This window comes from Polyodon spathula, chromosome 6, assembly GCF_017654505.1.
Source record: "Polyodon spathula isolate WHYD16114869_AA chromosome 6, ASM1765450v1, whole genome shotgun sequence".
Classification (NCBI taxonomy): domain Eukaryota; kingdom Metazoa; phylum Chordata; class Actinopteri; order Acipenseriformes; family Polyodontidae; genus Polyodon; species Polyodon spathula.
The window spans coordinates 76,561,677-76,577,836 of NC_054539.1; the positions used below are offsets into that span (position 1 = coordinate 76,561,677).

Genomic DNA, 16,160 nt, shown 5'->3' on the forward strand with positions numbered 1-16,160 from the left:
CCAGGGGCAGAGATAGAAAAGTATTCCTTTCTACAGAGCTTTCTGTCACATTAGAAAGCATTAGACCATCTTTCCTAAAGCATCTGCTGACAAATACTGTAGGCTGTGTCTTTAGATTCTAGGAAACAATGACTCCCTTCCCTGAGAGATGCAGTAAAAAGTTGAAGAGATAAGCAGTGCCACCAACAGTCTTCAAAAATAAATAAATAAATAAATAAATAAAGTGAAGCTTCCTGAGAGCCCAGTATGAAGGTTCTTTTAATGTTGTTTTAGTACGCCTGCCACTGCAAGTTGGCAATCCTTGGAAACAGATTTAGATTGAAACTTGATGGCTTTGTCTTTGTTTGAAACAGATTCATGTTAAGATGGTTTTATTATAAATCCTTGTGGATGTCAATGGTCTTTCTAGTATGCTTAGAGTTCAGAAGATGTAGTTTGATGAGGAATAGGGTTCAGAAGATGTAGTTTGGCTAGGGCAGGGTTCAGAAGATGTAGTTTGGCTAGGGCAGGGTTCAGAAGATGTAGTTTGGCTAGGGCAGGGTTCAGAAGATGTAGTTTGGCTAGGGCAGGGTTCAGAAGATGTAGTTTTGTTTTTCACAGATCAGGGAATTTTAAGCCTTTTTGATGTAAATGATCCATACGGTAGTGAGGCATAATGTTTTCTTCCTGACTTGTCGTTGCAGAGCGGTTTGACCACCACTGTCCGTGGGTGGGTAACTGTGTGGGGAAAAGGAACTACCGCTTTTTCTACATGTTTATTTTGTCACTGTCTTTCCTGACCATCTTTATATTTGCCTTTGTCATCGCCCACGTCATCCACCGTAAGTAAACCGCACGAGGGAATTAAACCAGTGAACCTGCTAGTTGTTTTATAAAAAATAACAAAAACTCACAACTATTGGAAAATGTGACATTTCACATCTAACATGAAATACTGTAGTAGTGTTACGGTTTCCGGCAGACACTTGCGGTATCATTTAGCAGTTTCTTACATGGTGTTAAATTTAAAAAACAATGTTTGCATAGATTTTATAGACAGGGTTGTAAGATGCTGTGTGCGTATTGTATCTATTTTGGGGTGCATGGCATACTCAGCATCTACCTGGTACAATATGAAGCCCCAGAGAGTAACCCCATGTACATAATCACTGAGACCAGACACAGCCCTGAGTGTTAAACCTGGGAATCAGTAGAGAGTAACCATGTGTACACAGAGCATCACTGAGACCAGACACAGCCCTGAGTGTTAAACCTGGGAATCAGTAGAGAGTAACCCCGTGTACACAGAGCATCACTGAGACCAGACACAGCCCTGAGTGTTAAACCTGGGAATCAGTAGAGAGTAACCCTGTGTACACAGAGCATCACTGAGACCAGACACAGCCCTGAGTGTTAAACCTGGCATCAGTAGAGAGTAACCCCGTGTACACAGAGCATCACTGAGACCAGACACAGCCCTGAGTGTTAAACCTGGCATCAGTAGAGAGTAACCCCGTGTACACAGAGCATCACTGAACCCAGACACAGCCCTGAGTGTTAAACCTGGCAGTAGAGAGTAACCCTGTGTACACAGAGCATCACTGAGACCAGACACAGCCCTGAGTGTTAAACCTGGGAATCAGTAGAGAGTAACCATGTGTACACAGAGCATCACTGAGACCAGACACAGCCCTGAGTGTTAAACCTGGCATCAGTAGAGAGTAACCCCGTGTACACAGAGCATCACTGAGACCAGACACAGCCCTGAGTGTTAAACCTGGGAATCAGTAGAGAGTAACCCTGTGTACACAGAGCATCACTGAGACCAGACACAGCCCTGAGTGTTAAACCTGGGAATCAGTAGAGAGTAACCCTGTGTACACAGAGCATCACTGAGACCAGACACAGCCCTGAGTGTTAAACCTGGGATCAGTAGAGAGTAACCCTGTGTACACAGAGCATCACTGAGACCAGACACAGCCCTGAGTGTTAAACCTGGGAATCAGTTCAGCCCCTCTCCTGCATTGGTTCTGCAAGTGCACTTGTACAGTCAGCTCTTGAGCCTGTGCACCTGCTATGTTGATTTGATGGACGAACCTGTGCCTTCTGCCAGGTCTGGTGTCAATTCAACGCTTGTCTTCTTTCTATTCCTTAAGGATATTATCTTCAAGTATTGCTCATCCTTGTTAGACAGCTTTTTGGGTCTTCCAGTCCTGGGTTTGTCAATTACAGATGTTGTTTCTCTGTACTTGTTGATTATGCTTAGGACACCACACCTTGAAAATCGAGTGATGCGAACGATTTCAGCCAATGTTTTTCCTTCTTTATGCAAGTCAAGGTTGTTATAATAGCAGAAAACACTAGTGGAGGCTTTGAGTAAATTGTTGATGCTCATAATGCATCAGAGTAGAAAAATGCAACATGTCTAAGACTTTTGCACAGCAGTCATAATATATATATATATATATATATATATATATATATATATATATATATATATATATATATATATATATATAAAACCATGTTCCTCTTAGTGCACATCCCTATGCATCCAATTGAGATGTTGGAAATATATAATTGATAAAGCTGATTGTGTGTAAGTGCTGGCCGAGGCACTTCAACACAAACAGAGCAATCCGTTGCATTGTGTGTTCTGTGCTATTGTATTTTACTCTCTTGTGTTTCAGGGTCTCATCAGACAGGATTCTTGAACGCACTGAAGGACAGTCCCGCTAGATATCCTTTCACTGGACGTGGCTCAGCATGCACTGCTCTGACCAGTGTTCCCAGTCTTCACACAGGGAGAGCCTAGCTGGGATTGTAGTGTGTCAGGAAACTCATTTAGCAGGGCAGGGGGATACAGAGTTGACTCCACATCGGTATATCATTTGCAGTGAGAGTCAGAAGTGCAGCTAGCTTGATATTAGGTGTGAGGCTTTCCTGCTGGTTATGAGCTCAGTGCTGTGAGCAGCTCTAGGGTGTGTGATGGCACCTCTCTTGTGAGATTTCACACAATGCAAGTCCAGCTGTGATACCATAGTGTTTTACAGGCTGTAGCTCGAGTTCGGATTGTTTTGCTTCTTCCTTGACTCTGTATCACTGTGCTGGAAGCAGTCGTTTGCTTCTTCTCTGTATGGTCTATTGTTGGTCTCTCAGGATTTCACACATACCTGATCAGCTCCAATCAAACCACCAATGAAGACGTAAGTGTTGAAGTGCTTTCATGTTACGGATTACAAATGTTACTAATGCGTGTTACTGTAGCGCTGGTAAAGTTCCTTCATTTGTAAAGTCACCGAGATGTGGAATGTGGGATCTGCCTGGATCAGAACCTGGGCAGATTGGACATGGATACAAGCCCTTCCACAAGTCTCTCTGTAGGGAGCACTCTTATCCAGTGATGTGCACAGCTTACACCCTTCCACTCATTTCACCTGGGTTTCCTGGACTTAGCACATCCGTATGGAATAGTTCCCGGGTTAGAGCCTTTGAGCTGCACAAAGTCATATCCCAGGACCTAATCGAGACCTGATGGTTTGAGATTTGATTTTTGTTTCAGAATTTTTTGTTACAGATCACTTGACTTCTGTTATTTTCTATTTGTTTTAGATTAAGGGATCATGGTCAACTAAAAGAGGCAAAGAAAACTACAATCCCTACAGCCATGGGAACATTGTCAGTAACTGCTGTGTGGCGCTGTGTGGACCAATACCTCCCAGGTAAAGAGACTCCTCTATTCAGCTGCTCCCTGTTTGCAACGTGAAACCCTTGTCCTCTGACATTGTGTTACTAAATGAACGCATGTGAGTAATCTAGTCTCCTGTTGGGGCTGTGAATTCAGAGCTGTCAGTGTGGTGAATGCATTGATTCACCTTCATATGTCCCCACATCGTGTGACGCTCAATAACTAAAGACACCAAGTACACAGTTTGAAAATGAGATGAGCCGTTCTCAAGCTACAAGTGTGACATGCAGGCAGAGACCTTCCTACATCCCCACGTGCTTCTACTGCCGAAAGATAATGCTAAACCATGTTCATACCAGGCAGCTTCATCCCAGTTCAGCGAGTGGGCTTCCAGATGTATGGAAACATGTCCAGTTTGACATGGGTGTGTACGGACATGTGAACAGCTGCCTCCACTATGTATGCGTCGCTGAGATGTCATCAATAGCAGCACATACCCAAGCCCAGCTAATATTTATTTTTCACTGGACATTTTTCATTATGAAATACTGTATTGGCTCATGTTGATAGTGGTTATGTTTGCCGTCTTGCTAATGTGCTATTGGTGATTTTTTTGTTTTGTTTTTTTAATTCTTTGCTGTAGTATTAATTTTTCATGAAGGGACTGTACACCACTGGGTTTCTTAATGGCAAATGATTACAGCTCTCTCCCAATAAGTCCTCAGAGCAAGCACACATAGCAGTAATCTACCATACAGAGAGAGCTCACAGAGCAGTAATCTGTCCACACACAGGGAGAGCTCACAGAGCAATAATCAATCCACACAGAGAGAGAGCTCACAGAGCAGTAATCTATCCACACAGAAAGAGAGCTCACAGAGCAGTAATCAATCCACACAGAGAGAGAGCTCACAGAGCAGTAATCTATCCACACACAGGGGAGAGCTCACAGAGCAGTAATCTATCCACACAGAGAGAGAGCTCACAGAGCAGTAATCTATCCACACAGAGGGAGAGCTCACAGAGCAGTAATCTATCCACACACAGGGAGAGCTCACAGAGCAGTAATCTATCCACACAGAGAGAGAGCTCACAGAGCAGTAATCTATCCACACAGAGAGAGAGCTCACAGAGCAGTAATCTATCCACACACAGGGAGAGCTCACAGAGCAGTAATCTATCCACACAGAGAGAGAGCTCACAGAGCAGTAATCTATCCACACAGAGAGAGAGCTCACAGAGCAGTAATCTATCCACACACAGGGAGAGCTCACAGAGCAGTAATCTATCCACACACAGGGAGAGCTCACAGAGCAGTAATCTATCCACACACAGGGAGAGCTCACAGAGCAGTAATCTATCCACACACAGAGAGAGCTCACAGAGCAGTAATCTATCCACACAGAGAGAGAGCTCACAGAGCAGTAATCTATCCACACACAGAGAGAGCTCACAGAGCAGTAATCTATCCACACACAGAGAGAGCTCACAGAGCAGTAATCTATCCACACACAGAGAGAGCTCACAGAGCAGTAATCAATCCACACACAGAGGAGAGAGCTCACAGAGCAGTAATCAATCCACACAGAGAGAGAGCTCACAGAGCAGTAATCTATCCACACACAGGGAGAGCTCACAGAGCAGTAATCTATCCACACACAGGGAGAGCTCACAGAGCAGTAATCTATCCACACACAGGGAGAGCTCACAGAGCAGTAATCTATCCACACACAGGGAGAGCTCACAGAGCAGTAATCTATCCACACACAGGGAGAGCTCACAGAGCAGTAATCTATCCACACAGAGAGAGAGCTCACAGAGCAGTAATCTATCCACACACACACATAGAGCTCACAGAGCAGTAATCTATCCACACAGAGAGAGAGCTCACAGAGCAGTAATCTATCCACACAGAGAGAGCTCACAGAGCAGTAATCTATCCACACAGAGAGAGAGCTCACAGAGCAGTAATCTATCCACACACAGAGAGAGCTCACAGAGCAGTAATCTATCCACACACAGGGAGAGCTCACAGAGCAGTAATCTATCCACACACAGGGAGAGCTCACAGAGCAGTAATCTATCCACACACAGAGAGAGCTCACAGAGCAGTAATCTATCCACACACAGAGAGAGCTCACAGAGCAGTAATCTATCCACACACAGAGAGAGCTCACAGAGCAGTAATCTATCCACACACAGAGAGAGCTCACAGAGCAGTAATCTATCCACACAGAGAGAGAGCTCACAGAGCAGTAATCTATCCACACAGAGAGAGAGCTCACAGAGCAGTAATCTATCCACACAGAGAGAGAGCTCACAGAGCAGTAATCTATCCACACACAGGGAGAGCTCACAGAGCAGTAATCTATCCACACACAGGGAGAGAGCTCACAGAGCAGTAATCTATCCACACACAGGGAGAGCTCACAGAGCAGTAATCTATCCACACAGAGAGAGAGCTCACAGAGCAGTAATCTATCCACACACAGGGAGAGCTCACAGAGCAGTAATCTATCCACACACAGAGAGAGCTCACAGAGCAGTAATCTATCCACACACACACATAGAGCTCACAGAGCAGTAATCTATCCACACACACACATAGAGCTCACAGAGCAGTAATCTATCCACACACACACATAGAGCTCACAGAGCAGTAATCTGTCCACACACACACATAGAGCTCACAGAGCAGTAATCTATCCACACAGAGAGAGAGCTCACAGAGCAGTAATCTGTCCACACAGAGAGAGAGCTCACAGAGCAGTAATCTATCCACACAGAGAGAGAGCTCACAGAGCAGTAATCTATCCACACACAGGGAGAGCTCACAGAGCAGTAATCTATCCACACACAGAGAGAGCTCACAGAGCAGTAATCTATCCACACACAGAGAGAGCTCACAGAGCAGTAATCTATCCACACAGAGAGAGAGCTCACAGAGCAGTAATCTATCCACACACAGGGAGAGCTCACAGAGCAGTAATCTATCCACACAGAGAGAGAGCTCACAGAGCAGTAATCTATCCACACACAGGGAGAGCTCACAGAGCAGTAATCTATCCACACAGAGAGAGAGCTCACAGAGCAGTAATCTATCCACACACAGAGAGAGCTCACAGAGCAGTAATCTATCCACACACAGGGAGAGCTCACAGAGCAGTAATCTATCCACACACTCACAGAGCAGTAATCTATCCACACACAGAGAGAGCTCACAGAGCAGTAATCTATCCACACACAGGGAGAGCTCACAGAGCAGTAATCTATCCACACACAGGGAGAGCTCACAGAGCAGTAATCAATCCACACACAGAGAGAGCTCACAGAGCAGTAATCTATCCACACACAGGGAGAGCTCACAGAGCAGTAATCTATCCACACACAGGGAGAGCTCACAGAGCAGTAATCTATCCACACACAGAGAGAGCTCACAGAGCAGTAATCTATCCACACAGAGAGAGAGCTCACAGAGCAGTAATCTATCCACACACAGGGAGAGCTCACAGAGCAGTAATCTATCCACACACAGGGAGAGCTCACATAGCAGTAATCTATCCACACACAGGGAGAGCTCACAGAGCAGTAATCTATCCACACACAGGGAGAGCTCACAGAGCAGTAATCTATCCACACACAGGGAGAGCTCACAGAGCAGTAATCTATCCACACACAGGGAGAGCTCACAGAGCAGTAATCTATCCACACACACACATAGAGCTCACAGAGCAGTAATCTATCCACACACACACAGAGCTCACAGAGCAGTAATCTATCCACACACACACATAGAGCTCACAGAGCAGTAATCTATCCACACAGAGAGAGAGCTCACAGAGCAGTAATCTATCCACACAGAGAGAGAGCTCACAGAGCAGTAATCTATCCACACACAGGGAGAGCTCACAGAGCAGTAATCTATCCACACACACACATAGAGCTCACAGAGCAGTAATCTATCCACACAGAGAGAGAGCTCACAGAGCAGTAGAGCTCACAGAGCAGTAATCTATCCACACAGAGAGAGAGCTCACAGAGCAGTAATCTATCCACACACAGAGAGAGCTCACAGAGCAGTAATCTATCCACACAGAGAGAGAGCTCACAGAGCAGTAATCTATCCACACAGAGAAAGCACGTGAATTTTATTGATGGGTTTTATTGACAGATTTTATTTAACATTTTTTTTCTCAAAAAAAAAATATTGCATTTAATCACTGTACAAATGAGCTGCTATATGGTATTCTTCAGTGTATCAGTAATATGAATTCAGGTGATTCTAGATGAGAGGTAACATTCCTGTCCTGGGTTCCATCGGCAGGGCTGTGCTGTTTATCTCATTCTGCTTGTTGTTGGAATAATTGTTATAGAAGAAGTCAATGTCTTGATTGCAAAAAAGCTGCTTTACTAGAGAATGGCTTGGATTAAACTACTTCATAGGATCTTACATTTTCCTGGGTCAGAAGTTCTACATGCAGCTATGGTAGTGTACCGTGCTATTGAATTCAGTGTTACAGTAACGGTGTAAATAAAGTAAATGCAGTGTATCGACAGCTGCATCTCGACACAGAGATTTAAATCTGCACAGTCCATAACCAGCTGCATCTCGACACAGAGATTTAAATCTGCACAGTCCATAACCAGCTGCATCTCGACTCAGAGATTTAAATCTGCGCAGTCCATAACCAGCTGCATCTCGAAACAGAGATTTAAATCTGCGCAGTCATAACCAGCTGCATCTCGACACAGAGATTTAAATCTGCACAGTCCATAACCAGCTGCATCTCGACACAGAGATTTAAATCTGCACAGTCCATAACCAGCTGCATCTCGACACAGAGATTTAAATCTGCGCAGTCCATAACCAGCTGCATCTCGACACAGAGATTTAAATCTGCGCAGTCCATAACCAGCTGCATCTCGACACAGAGATTTAAATCTGCGCAGTCATAACCAGCTGCATCTCGACACAGAGATTTAAATCTGCACAGTCCATAACCAGCTGCATCTCGACTCAGAGATTTAAATCTGCACAGTCCATAACCAGCTGCATCTCGACTCAGAGATTTAAATCTGCACAGTCCATAACCAGCTGCATCTCGACACAGAGATTTAAATCTGCACAGTCCATAACCAGCTGCATCTCGACACAGAGATTTAAATCTGCACAGTCCATAACCAGCTGCATCTCGACACAGAGATTTAAATCTGCGCAGTCCCATAACCAGCTGCATCTCCACTGCATCTCGACAGAGATTTAAATCTGCGCAGTCCATAACCAGCTGCATCTCGACACAGAGATTTAAATCTGCGCAGTCCATAACCAGCTGCATCTCGACACAGAGATTTAAATCTGCGCAGTCCATAACCAGCTGCATCTCGACACAGAGATTTAAATCTGCGCAGTCCATAACCAGCTGCATCTCGACTCAGAGATTTAAATCTGCGCAGTCCATAACCAGCTGCATCTCGACACAGAGATTTAAATCTGCGCAGTCATAACCAGCTGCATCTCGACACAGAGATTTAAATCTGCGCAGTCCATAACCAGCTGCATCTCGACACAGAGATTTAAATCTGCGCAGTCCATAACCAGCTGCATCTCGACACAGAGATTTAAATCTGCGCAGTCCATAACCAGCTGCATCTCGACACAGAGATTTAAATCTGCGCAGTCATAACCAGCTGCATCTCGACACAGAGATTTAAATCTGCGCAGTCAGAACCAGCTGCATCTCGACACAGAGATTTAAATCTGCATCAGAACCAGCTGCATCTCGACACAGAGATTTAAATCTGCGCAGTCATAACCAGCTGCATCTCGACACAGAGATTTAAATCTGCGCAGTCAGAACCAGCTGCATCTCGACACAGAGATTTAAATCTGCGCAGTCATAACCAGCTGCATCTCGACACAGAGATTTAAATCTGCGCAGTCATAACCAGCTGCATCTCGACACAGAGATTTAAATCTGCACAGTCAGAACCAGCTGCATCTCGACACAGAGATTTAAATCTGCGCAGTCAGAACCAGCTGCAACCAGCTGCATCTCGACACAGAGATTTAAATCTGCACAGTCAGAACCAGCTGCATCTCGACACAGAGGTTTAAATCTGCACAGTCCATAACCAGCTGCATCTCAACACAGAGATTTAAATCTGCGCAGCCATAACCAGCTGCATCTCGACACAGAGATTGAAGTGTTTCTTCAGTAGCAGCATCTTTACAAGATACTGGGGTTGCAGCAGCCAAATACTGCCACCCAAACAATAATACAATGATAAAGCCCTGTATCTGTGTAATTCATTCCCGGGGGGTAATAGATTGTATCTGTGTAATTCATTCCCCGGGGGGTAATAGATTGTATCTGTGTAATTCATTCCCCAGGGGTAATAGATTGTATCTGTGTAATTCATTCCCGGGGGGTAATAGATTGTATCTGTGTAATTCATTCCCGGGGGGTAATAGATTGTATCTGTGTAATTCATTCCCGGGGGGTAATAGATTGTATCTGTGTAATTCATTCCCGGGGGGGTAATAGATTGTATCTGTGTAATTCATTCCCGGGGGGTAATAGATTGTATCTGTGTAATTCATTCCCGGGGGGGTAATAGATTGTATCTGTGTAATTCATTCCCGGGGGGTAATAGATTGTATCTGTGTAATTCATTCCCGGGGGGTAATAGATTGTATCTGTGTAATTCATTCCCCGGGGGTAATAGATTGTATCTGTGTAATTCATTCCCGGGGGGTAATAGATTGTATCTGTGTAATTCATTCCCGGGGGGTAATAGATTGTATCTGTGTAATTCATTCCCGGGGGGTAATAGATTGTATCTGTGTAATTCATTCCCGGGGGGTAATAGATTGTATTTGTGTAATTCATTCCCGGGGGGTAATAGATTGTATTTGTGTAATTCATTCCCGGGGGGTAATAGATTGTATTTGTGTAATTCATTCCCGGGGGGTAATAGATTGCATTTGTGTAATTCATTCCTGGGGGGTAATAGATTGTATTTGTGTAATTCATTCCCTGGGGGTAATAGACTGTATTTGTGTAATTCATTACCTGGGTTAATGGATTGTAAAATAGATCTGCCTCTTTCTGGATTATGAATCCCAGTGTCATTATTACCAGTACTGGTTTTATCATGCAGTATCTATTTATTTATTTGAAATATAATGTAAACTTTGTTTTTAATTTTATTTTCTCTTTTGTAGTTTAATTGACAGAAGAGGCTTTATTCAGCCAGATGCACCTCAGTCAGTAGCGCCATCTAATGGAATCACGATGTATGGGGCGACACAGTCTCATAGTAACATGGTAGGTACCATCCCACAATACTGTCGTTGAGAAACATCTAATGGAATCACAGTGCATGGGGCAACACAGTCTCATAGCAACATGGTAGCATTGGTGAGCTGGAGCTTTAGTCAGAGTGACCCAGAGCATATTGTATACATTGCACACTAACCAGTAATAAGGGTCATAACCAGCTTTGGTCAATCTACCTGCTGTCTTTAATTAGCATTACTAATTAAACAGGTAATATTAATACAGAAGTGAAGGCCGTAATCCTTTTCTGATACTGTTCACTTGTCCTGTTCACTTGTTCACAGATGATGTTATAATAAGTGTGGCTCACTGGGAGGCACATTCATATGTTTTATTTTTGATACATGACATCCCTTTAAAGTAATTTGAGACGATTCTGTTTCCTAATTAACCTCAGAAAAAGCTGTCCATTACAAAACAGTGCCTGTGTTTTTACTTTCCTATCTTGACTGCACCAGATTCTGTTTCGCTTCATTTTTATTTCACACAGACGTGACAAATGAGGTTAATCGCTGATCCTAATTGCATTTCGCTCCTGCAGTCCCCAGTTCACTGTTGTGCTTTTTCTGTTTTCACTCGTTTCACAGAGCTGTCCTGACGGACTTTCTTTTCAGCATAAAATACAGTCTGGGATGAACAATAACAAGTCCAGCATTTAAAATCTCCTTGATTTGTAGCAAAGGAAAAATGATCTTAAACCCAGTCTTTTAAAATCAGTACTTTTATTAGGATGCAGAGACAGCTTAACAGCGACTAATTTACATTTAACGGGAGGTACAGATTTGGAAAATAAAAGCTGGAAAGTTCAAGCCCTAATTATGTATCCATGCTATAGCTGGGAGGCCATTTCTGTTGTCTGTGCTTTTGGTTTTTCTGGGGATTTTCGCAAAAATGAAACAAAGTCACCAATGTGTCTCTTCTTCTTTTCCATTCCCATCCACCCTCCTATTTCAAACACTCTGACTTGTTTGTATCCCTTCCTCCACTGCCATTGTGTGTGCCTGCGTGCATCCGTGTGCGTGCATGTGATTTCACTGCTTCTTCTTCCCTTGCTACAGTGTGACCAGGACCAGTGCATTCAGAGCACTAAATTCGTTTTGCAGGCTGCAGCCACACCCCTGTTGCAGACTGATCCCCACCTAGCAAGCGACGAGCCGCCCCTACCGGGGAAGATTTCCCTGAGTGCTCCCTGTGCCCCCCTGCCCCTCGGACAGCCCACCCCGCCATCTTCCACGCCAAACCTGTCGTGCGACACCACGCTGTCAGACATGCTGCCAACGCGGGAGGAGCAGGGAGGACCCCACTTCCTGACCCCAGAGGAGGCCCCCTCCCCACTGGGCATGCTGTCCTCGGGGAGCTCCCTGACCCACAGCCACACCATGCATGTGTTCAACCTGGCCAGCCAGGACTCTCTGCATGAAGACTCAGTGCGAGGCCTTGTCAAGCTGAGCTCCGTCTGAGCCCGTCCGTCCCCTCTAAAATCCCTGTGATATTCCCAAGACAGACTGGAATGGTCACGCAGAGGGACTCCCTTTTCAGAAGTTTGTGTTTTGATTCTTGATTAAATGCTGCCTTGGGGAGCCTTCAGTTTATGCACGCCAGTCATGCCAGACTTGGAGCACAATTTAAGGTGTCGTTCCACAGTGGTGTTTATCAGATGATCATGCAAGACATTATGACACACCATGCTGAATCCCCCTGAACTGGAACTCATTGTTTGGTAAAGGAGCAAATGTGGACACAATGGGCTTCTCCATGCAAATGTCTAACCCATATTCTAGCTGTTCATCGTGTGTATATTCAAGTCTGTGCCATTCTGGACTGAGATACATGATTTTCCTGTTTTAAGGTTGAGAATGAAACTCCTTCAGTCATTTAAAGAAATCTGCAGGAATAAAGAAGTCTACAGGAATAAACTGCTTTTTTCTGTTTTATATTCATGACTGACGGCACTATTTTCTAAAAGGACTGCAAATATATCAGTGTGTGTGTGTGTGTGTGTGTGTGTATATATATATATATATATATATATATATATATATATATATATATATATATATATATATTTATAGTACCTGGACAGTATTCTTGCCTTTCTTTATAGTGAATCCCTTTGACAGTGTATCAGCAGCATCATGTTGCATATCATTTAATCTCTTTTTATGTTTAAAGTGGTTAAAGTAATGGTATTGTGTTGTGCCATATCACCATGTTATTATATCCAAATGTTATATTTCGTGTGAACATGAATAAAATTACTGTTGTCTGGACTTTCTGATACTGAGAGCTGTCTGGTTTCAGAAAAGCAATCGTACATTTTCAGTTTAATGTGTTCTGTTGTTTCTAACCTTTCAACCCAAACTAAACTACACCCTGGGGCAGGGGTTGTGGGGAACACCCAGTTAACCATAGGTTTGATTCAATTTACTTCGAGGGCTTATTATTTGCTGTGTCTTTCTCATAAGTGTTAAAGCAAGCTATTTCAAAGTTCGCTCCATGTTTGGCACAGAAGAGAACTACATGCTCTGTGTGCAGCTGTTTACACTCCATTCACAACCTCCACCCCTCCTGCAAGGGAACACGATGTTTGTTCTGTGCAGCACTGTTGAATTGCTCTCTATACTTTATCAGTGCTGTGTCCCAACAAGTCAAATGTGCACTTGCTGATGAACCAGAAGCATTTGTGAAGGACGTGCTGCTGAAGGAGGGGTTTGTAAATAAGCATAGTGTTGCTGCTGTTAAACACTGTGCCCCTCCACAAGAGTGCAAAGACTATAACATGTCCGTCGCTGGGAATGCAGACTGTAACACAGGTCCCTCACTGGGAATGCAGACTGTAACACAGGTCCCTCACTGGGAATGCACAGACTGTAACACAGGTCCCTCACTGGGAATGCACAGACTGTAACACAGGTCCCTCACTGGGAATGCACAGACTGTAACACAGGTCCCTGTCACTGGGAATGCAGACTGTAACACAGGTCCCTCACTGGGAATGCACAGACTGTAACACAGGTCCCTCACTGGGAATGCACAGACTGTAACACAGGTCCCTCACTGGCAATGCAGACTGTAACACAGGTCCCTCACTGGGAATGCACAGACTGTAACACAGGTCCCTCACTGGGAATGCACAGACTGTAACACAGGTCCCTCACTGGGAATGCACAGACTGTAACACAGGTCCCTCACTGGGAATGCACAGACTGTAACACAGGTCCCTCACTGGGAATGCAGACTGTAACACAGGTCCCTCACTGGGAATGCAGACTGTAACACAGGTCCCTCACTGGGAATGCACAGACTGTGAACCATGGTTTATTTAGATTTCCAGAAAGCTTTTGACAAAGTCCCGCACAAAAGATTAATTCTCAAACTGAACGCAGTTGGGATTCAAGGAAACGCATGTACATGGATTAGGGAGTGGTTAACATGTAGAAAACAGAAAGTACTGATTAGAGGAAAAACCTCAGAATGGAGTGTGGTAACCAGCGGTGTACCACAGGGATCAGTATTAGGTCCTCTGCTATTCCTAATCTACATTAATGATTTAGATTCTGGTATAGTAAGCAAACTTGTTAAATTTGCAGACGACACAAAAGTAGGAGGAGTGGCAAACACTGTTGCAGCAGCAAAGGTCATTCAAAATGATCTAGACAAGATTCAGAACTGGGCAGACACATGGCAAATGACATTTAATAAAGAAAAGTGTAAGGTACTGCACGCAGGAAATAAAAATGTACATTATAAATATCATATGGGAGATATTGAAATTGGAGAAGGAATCTATGAAAAAGACCTAGGGGTTTTTGTTGACTCAGAAATGTCTTCATCTAGGCAATGTGGGGAAGCTATAAAAAAGGCTAACAAGATGCTCGGATACATTGTGAAAAGTGTTGAATTTAAATCAAGGGAAGTAATGTTAAAACTGTACAATGCACTTGTAAGACCTCATCTTGAATATTGTGTGCAGTTCTGGTCACCTCGCTATAAAAAAGATATTGCTGCTCTAGAAAGAGTGCAAAGAAGAGCGACCAGAATTATTCCGGGCTTAAAAGGCATGTCATATGCAGACAGGCTAAAAGAATTGAATCTGTTCAGTCTTGAACAAAGAAGACTACGTGGCGACCTAATTCAAGCATTCAAAATTCTAAAAGGTATTGACAGTGTCGACCCAAGGGACTTTTTCAGCCTGAAAAAAGAAACAAGGACCAGGGGTCACAAATGGAGTTTAGAAAAAGGGGCATTCAGAACAGAAAATAGGAGACACTTTTTTACACAGAGAATTGTGAGGGTCTGGAACCAACTCCCCAGTAATGTTGTTGAAGCTGACACCCTGGGATCCTTCAAGAAGCTGCTTGATGAGATTTTGGGATCAATAAGCTACTAACAACCAAACGAGCAAGATGGGCCGAATGGCCTCCTCTCGTTTGTAAACTTTCTTATGTTCTTATGTTCTTATGACTGTAACGCAGGTCCGTCACTGGGAATGCACAGACTGTAACACAGGTCCCTCACTGGGAATGCACAGACTGTAACACAGGTCCCTCACTGGGAATGCAGACTGTAACACAGGTCCCTCACTGGCAATGCAGACTGTAACACAGGTCCCTCACTGGGAATGCACAGACTGTAACACAGGTCCCTCACTGGGAATGCACAGACTGTAACACAGGTCCCTCACTGGGAATGCACAGACTGTAACACAGGTCCCTCACTGGGAATGCAGACTGTAACACAGGTCCCTCACTGGGAATGCAGACTGTAACACAGGTCCCTCACTGGGAATGCAGACTGTAACACAGGTCCCTCACTGGGAATGCAGACTGTAACACAGGTCCCTCACTGGGAATGCACTGTAACACAGGTCCGTCACTGGGAATGCAGACTGTAACACAGGTCCCTCACTGGGAATGCAGACTGTAACACAGGTCCCTCACTGGGAATGCAGACTGTAACACAGGTCCGTCACTGGGAATGCACAGACTGTAACACAGGTCCCTCACTGGGAATGCACAGACTGTAACACGGGTCCGTCACTGGGAATGCACAGACTGTAACACGGGTCCGTCACTGGGAATGCAGACTGTAACACGGGTCCGTCACTGGGAATGCACAGACTGTAACGCAGGTCCGTCACTGGGAATGCACAG

The 16,160-nt window shown here is 44.4% G+C and overlaps 1 protein-coding gene across 2 annotated transcripts in view; it reads left to right on the top strand.

The window, feature by feature from the left end:
* Positions 1–13,009, top strand: part of zdhhc14 (zinc finger DHHC-type palmitoyltransferase 14) — a 49,412-nt gene extending 36,403 nt beyond the window's left edge. The window contains exons 4-9 of one of the 2 annotated variants that reach the window (XM_041253814.1): positions 684–821; positions 2,670–2,718; positions 3,083–3,185; positions 3,592–3,701; positions 10,893–10,995; positions 12,111–13,009. In XM_041253814.1, coding sequence (XP_041109748.1) covers positions 684–821; positions 2,670–2,718; positions 3,083–3,185; positions 3,592–3,701; positions 10,893–10,995; positions 12,111–12,467 — 860 coding nt within the window. In that variant the 3' untranslated portion in view covers positions 12,468–13,009. Of the gene's footprint in view, positions 1–683; positions 822–2,669; positions 2,719–3,082; positions 3,186–3,591; positions 3,702–10,892; positions 10,996–12,065 lie in introns of both variants that reach the window. The other variant, XM_041253813.1, reaches the window with a different exon arrangement.
* The last annotated feature ends 3,151 nt before the right edge of the window (positions 13,010–16,160 follow it).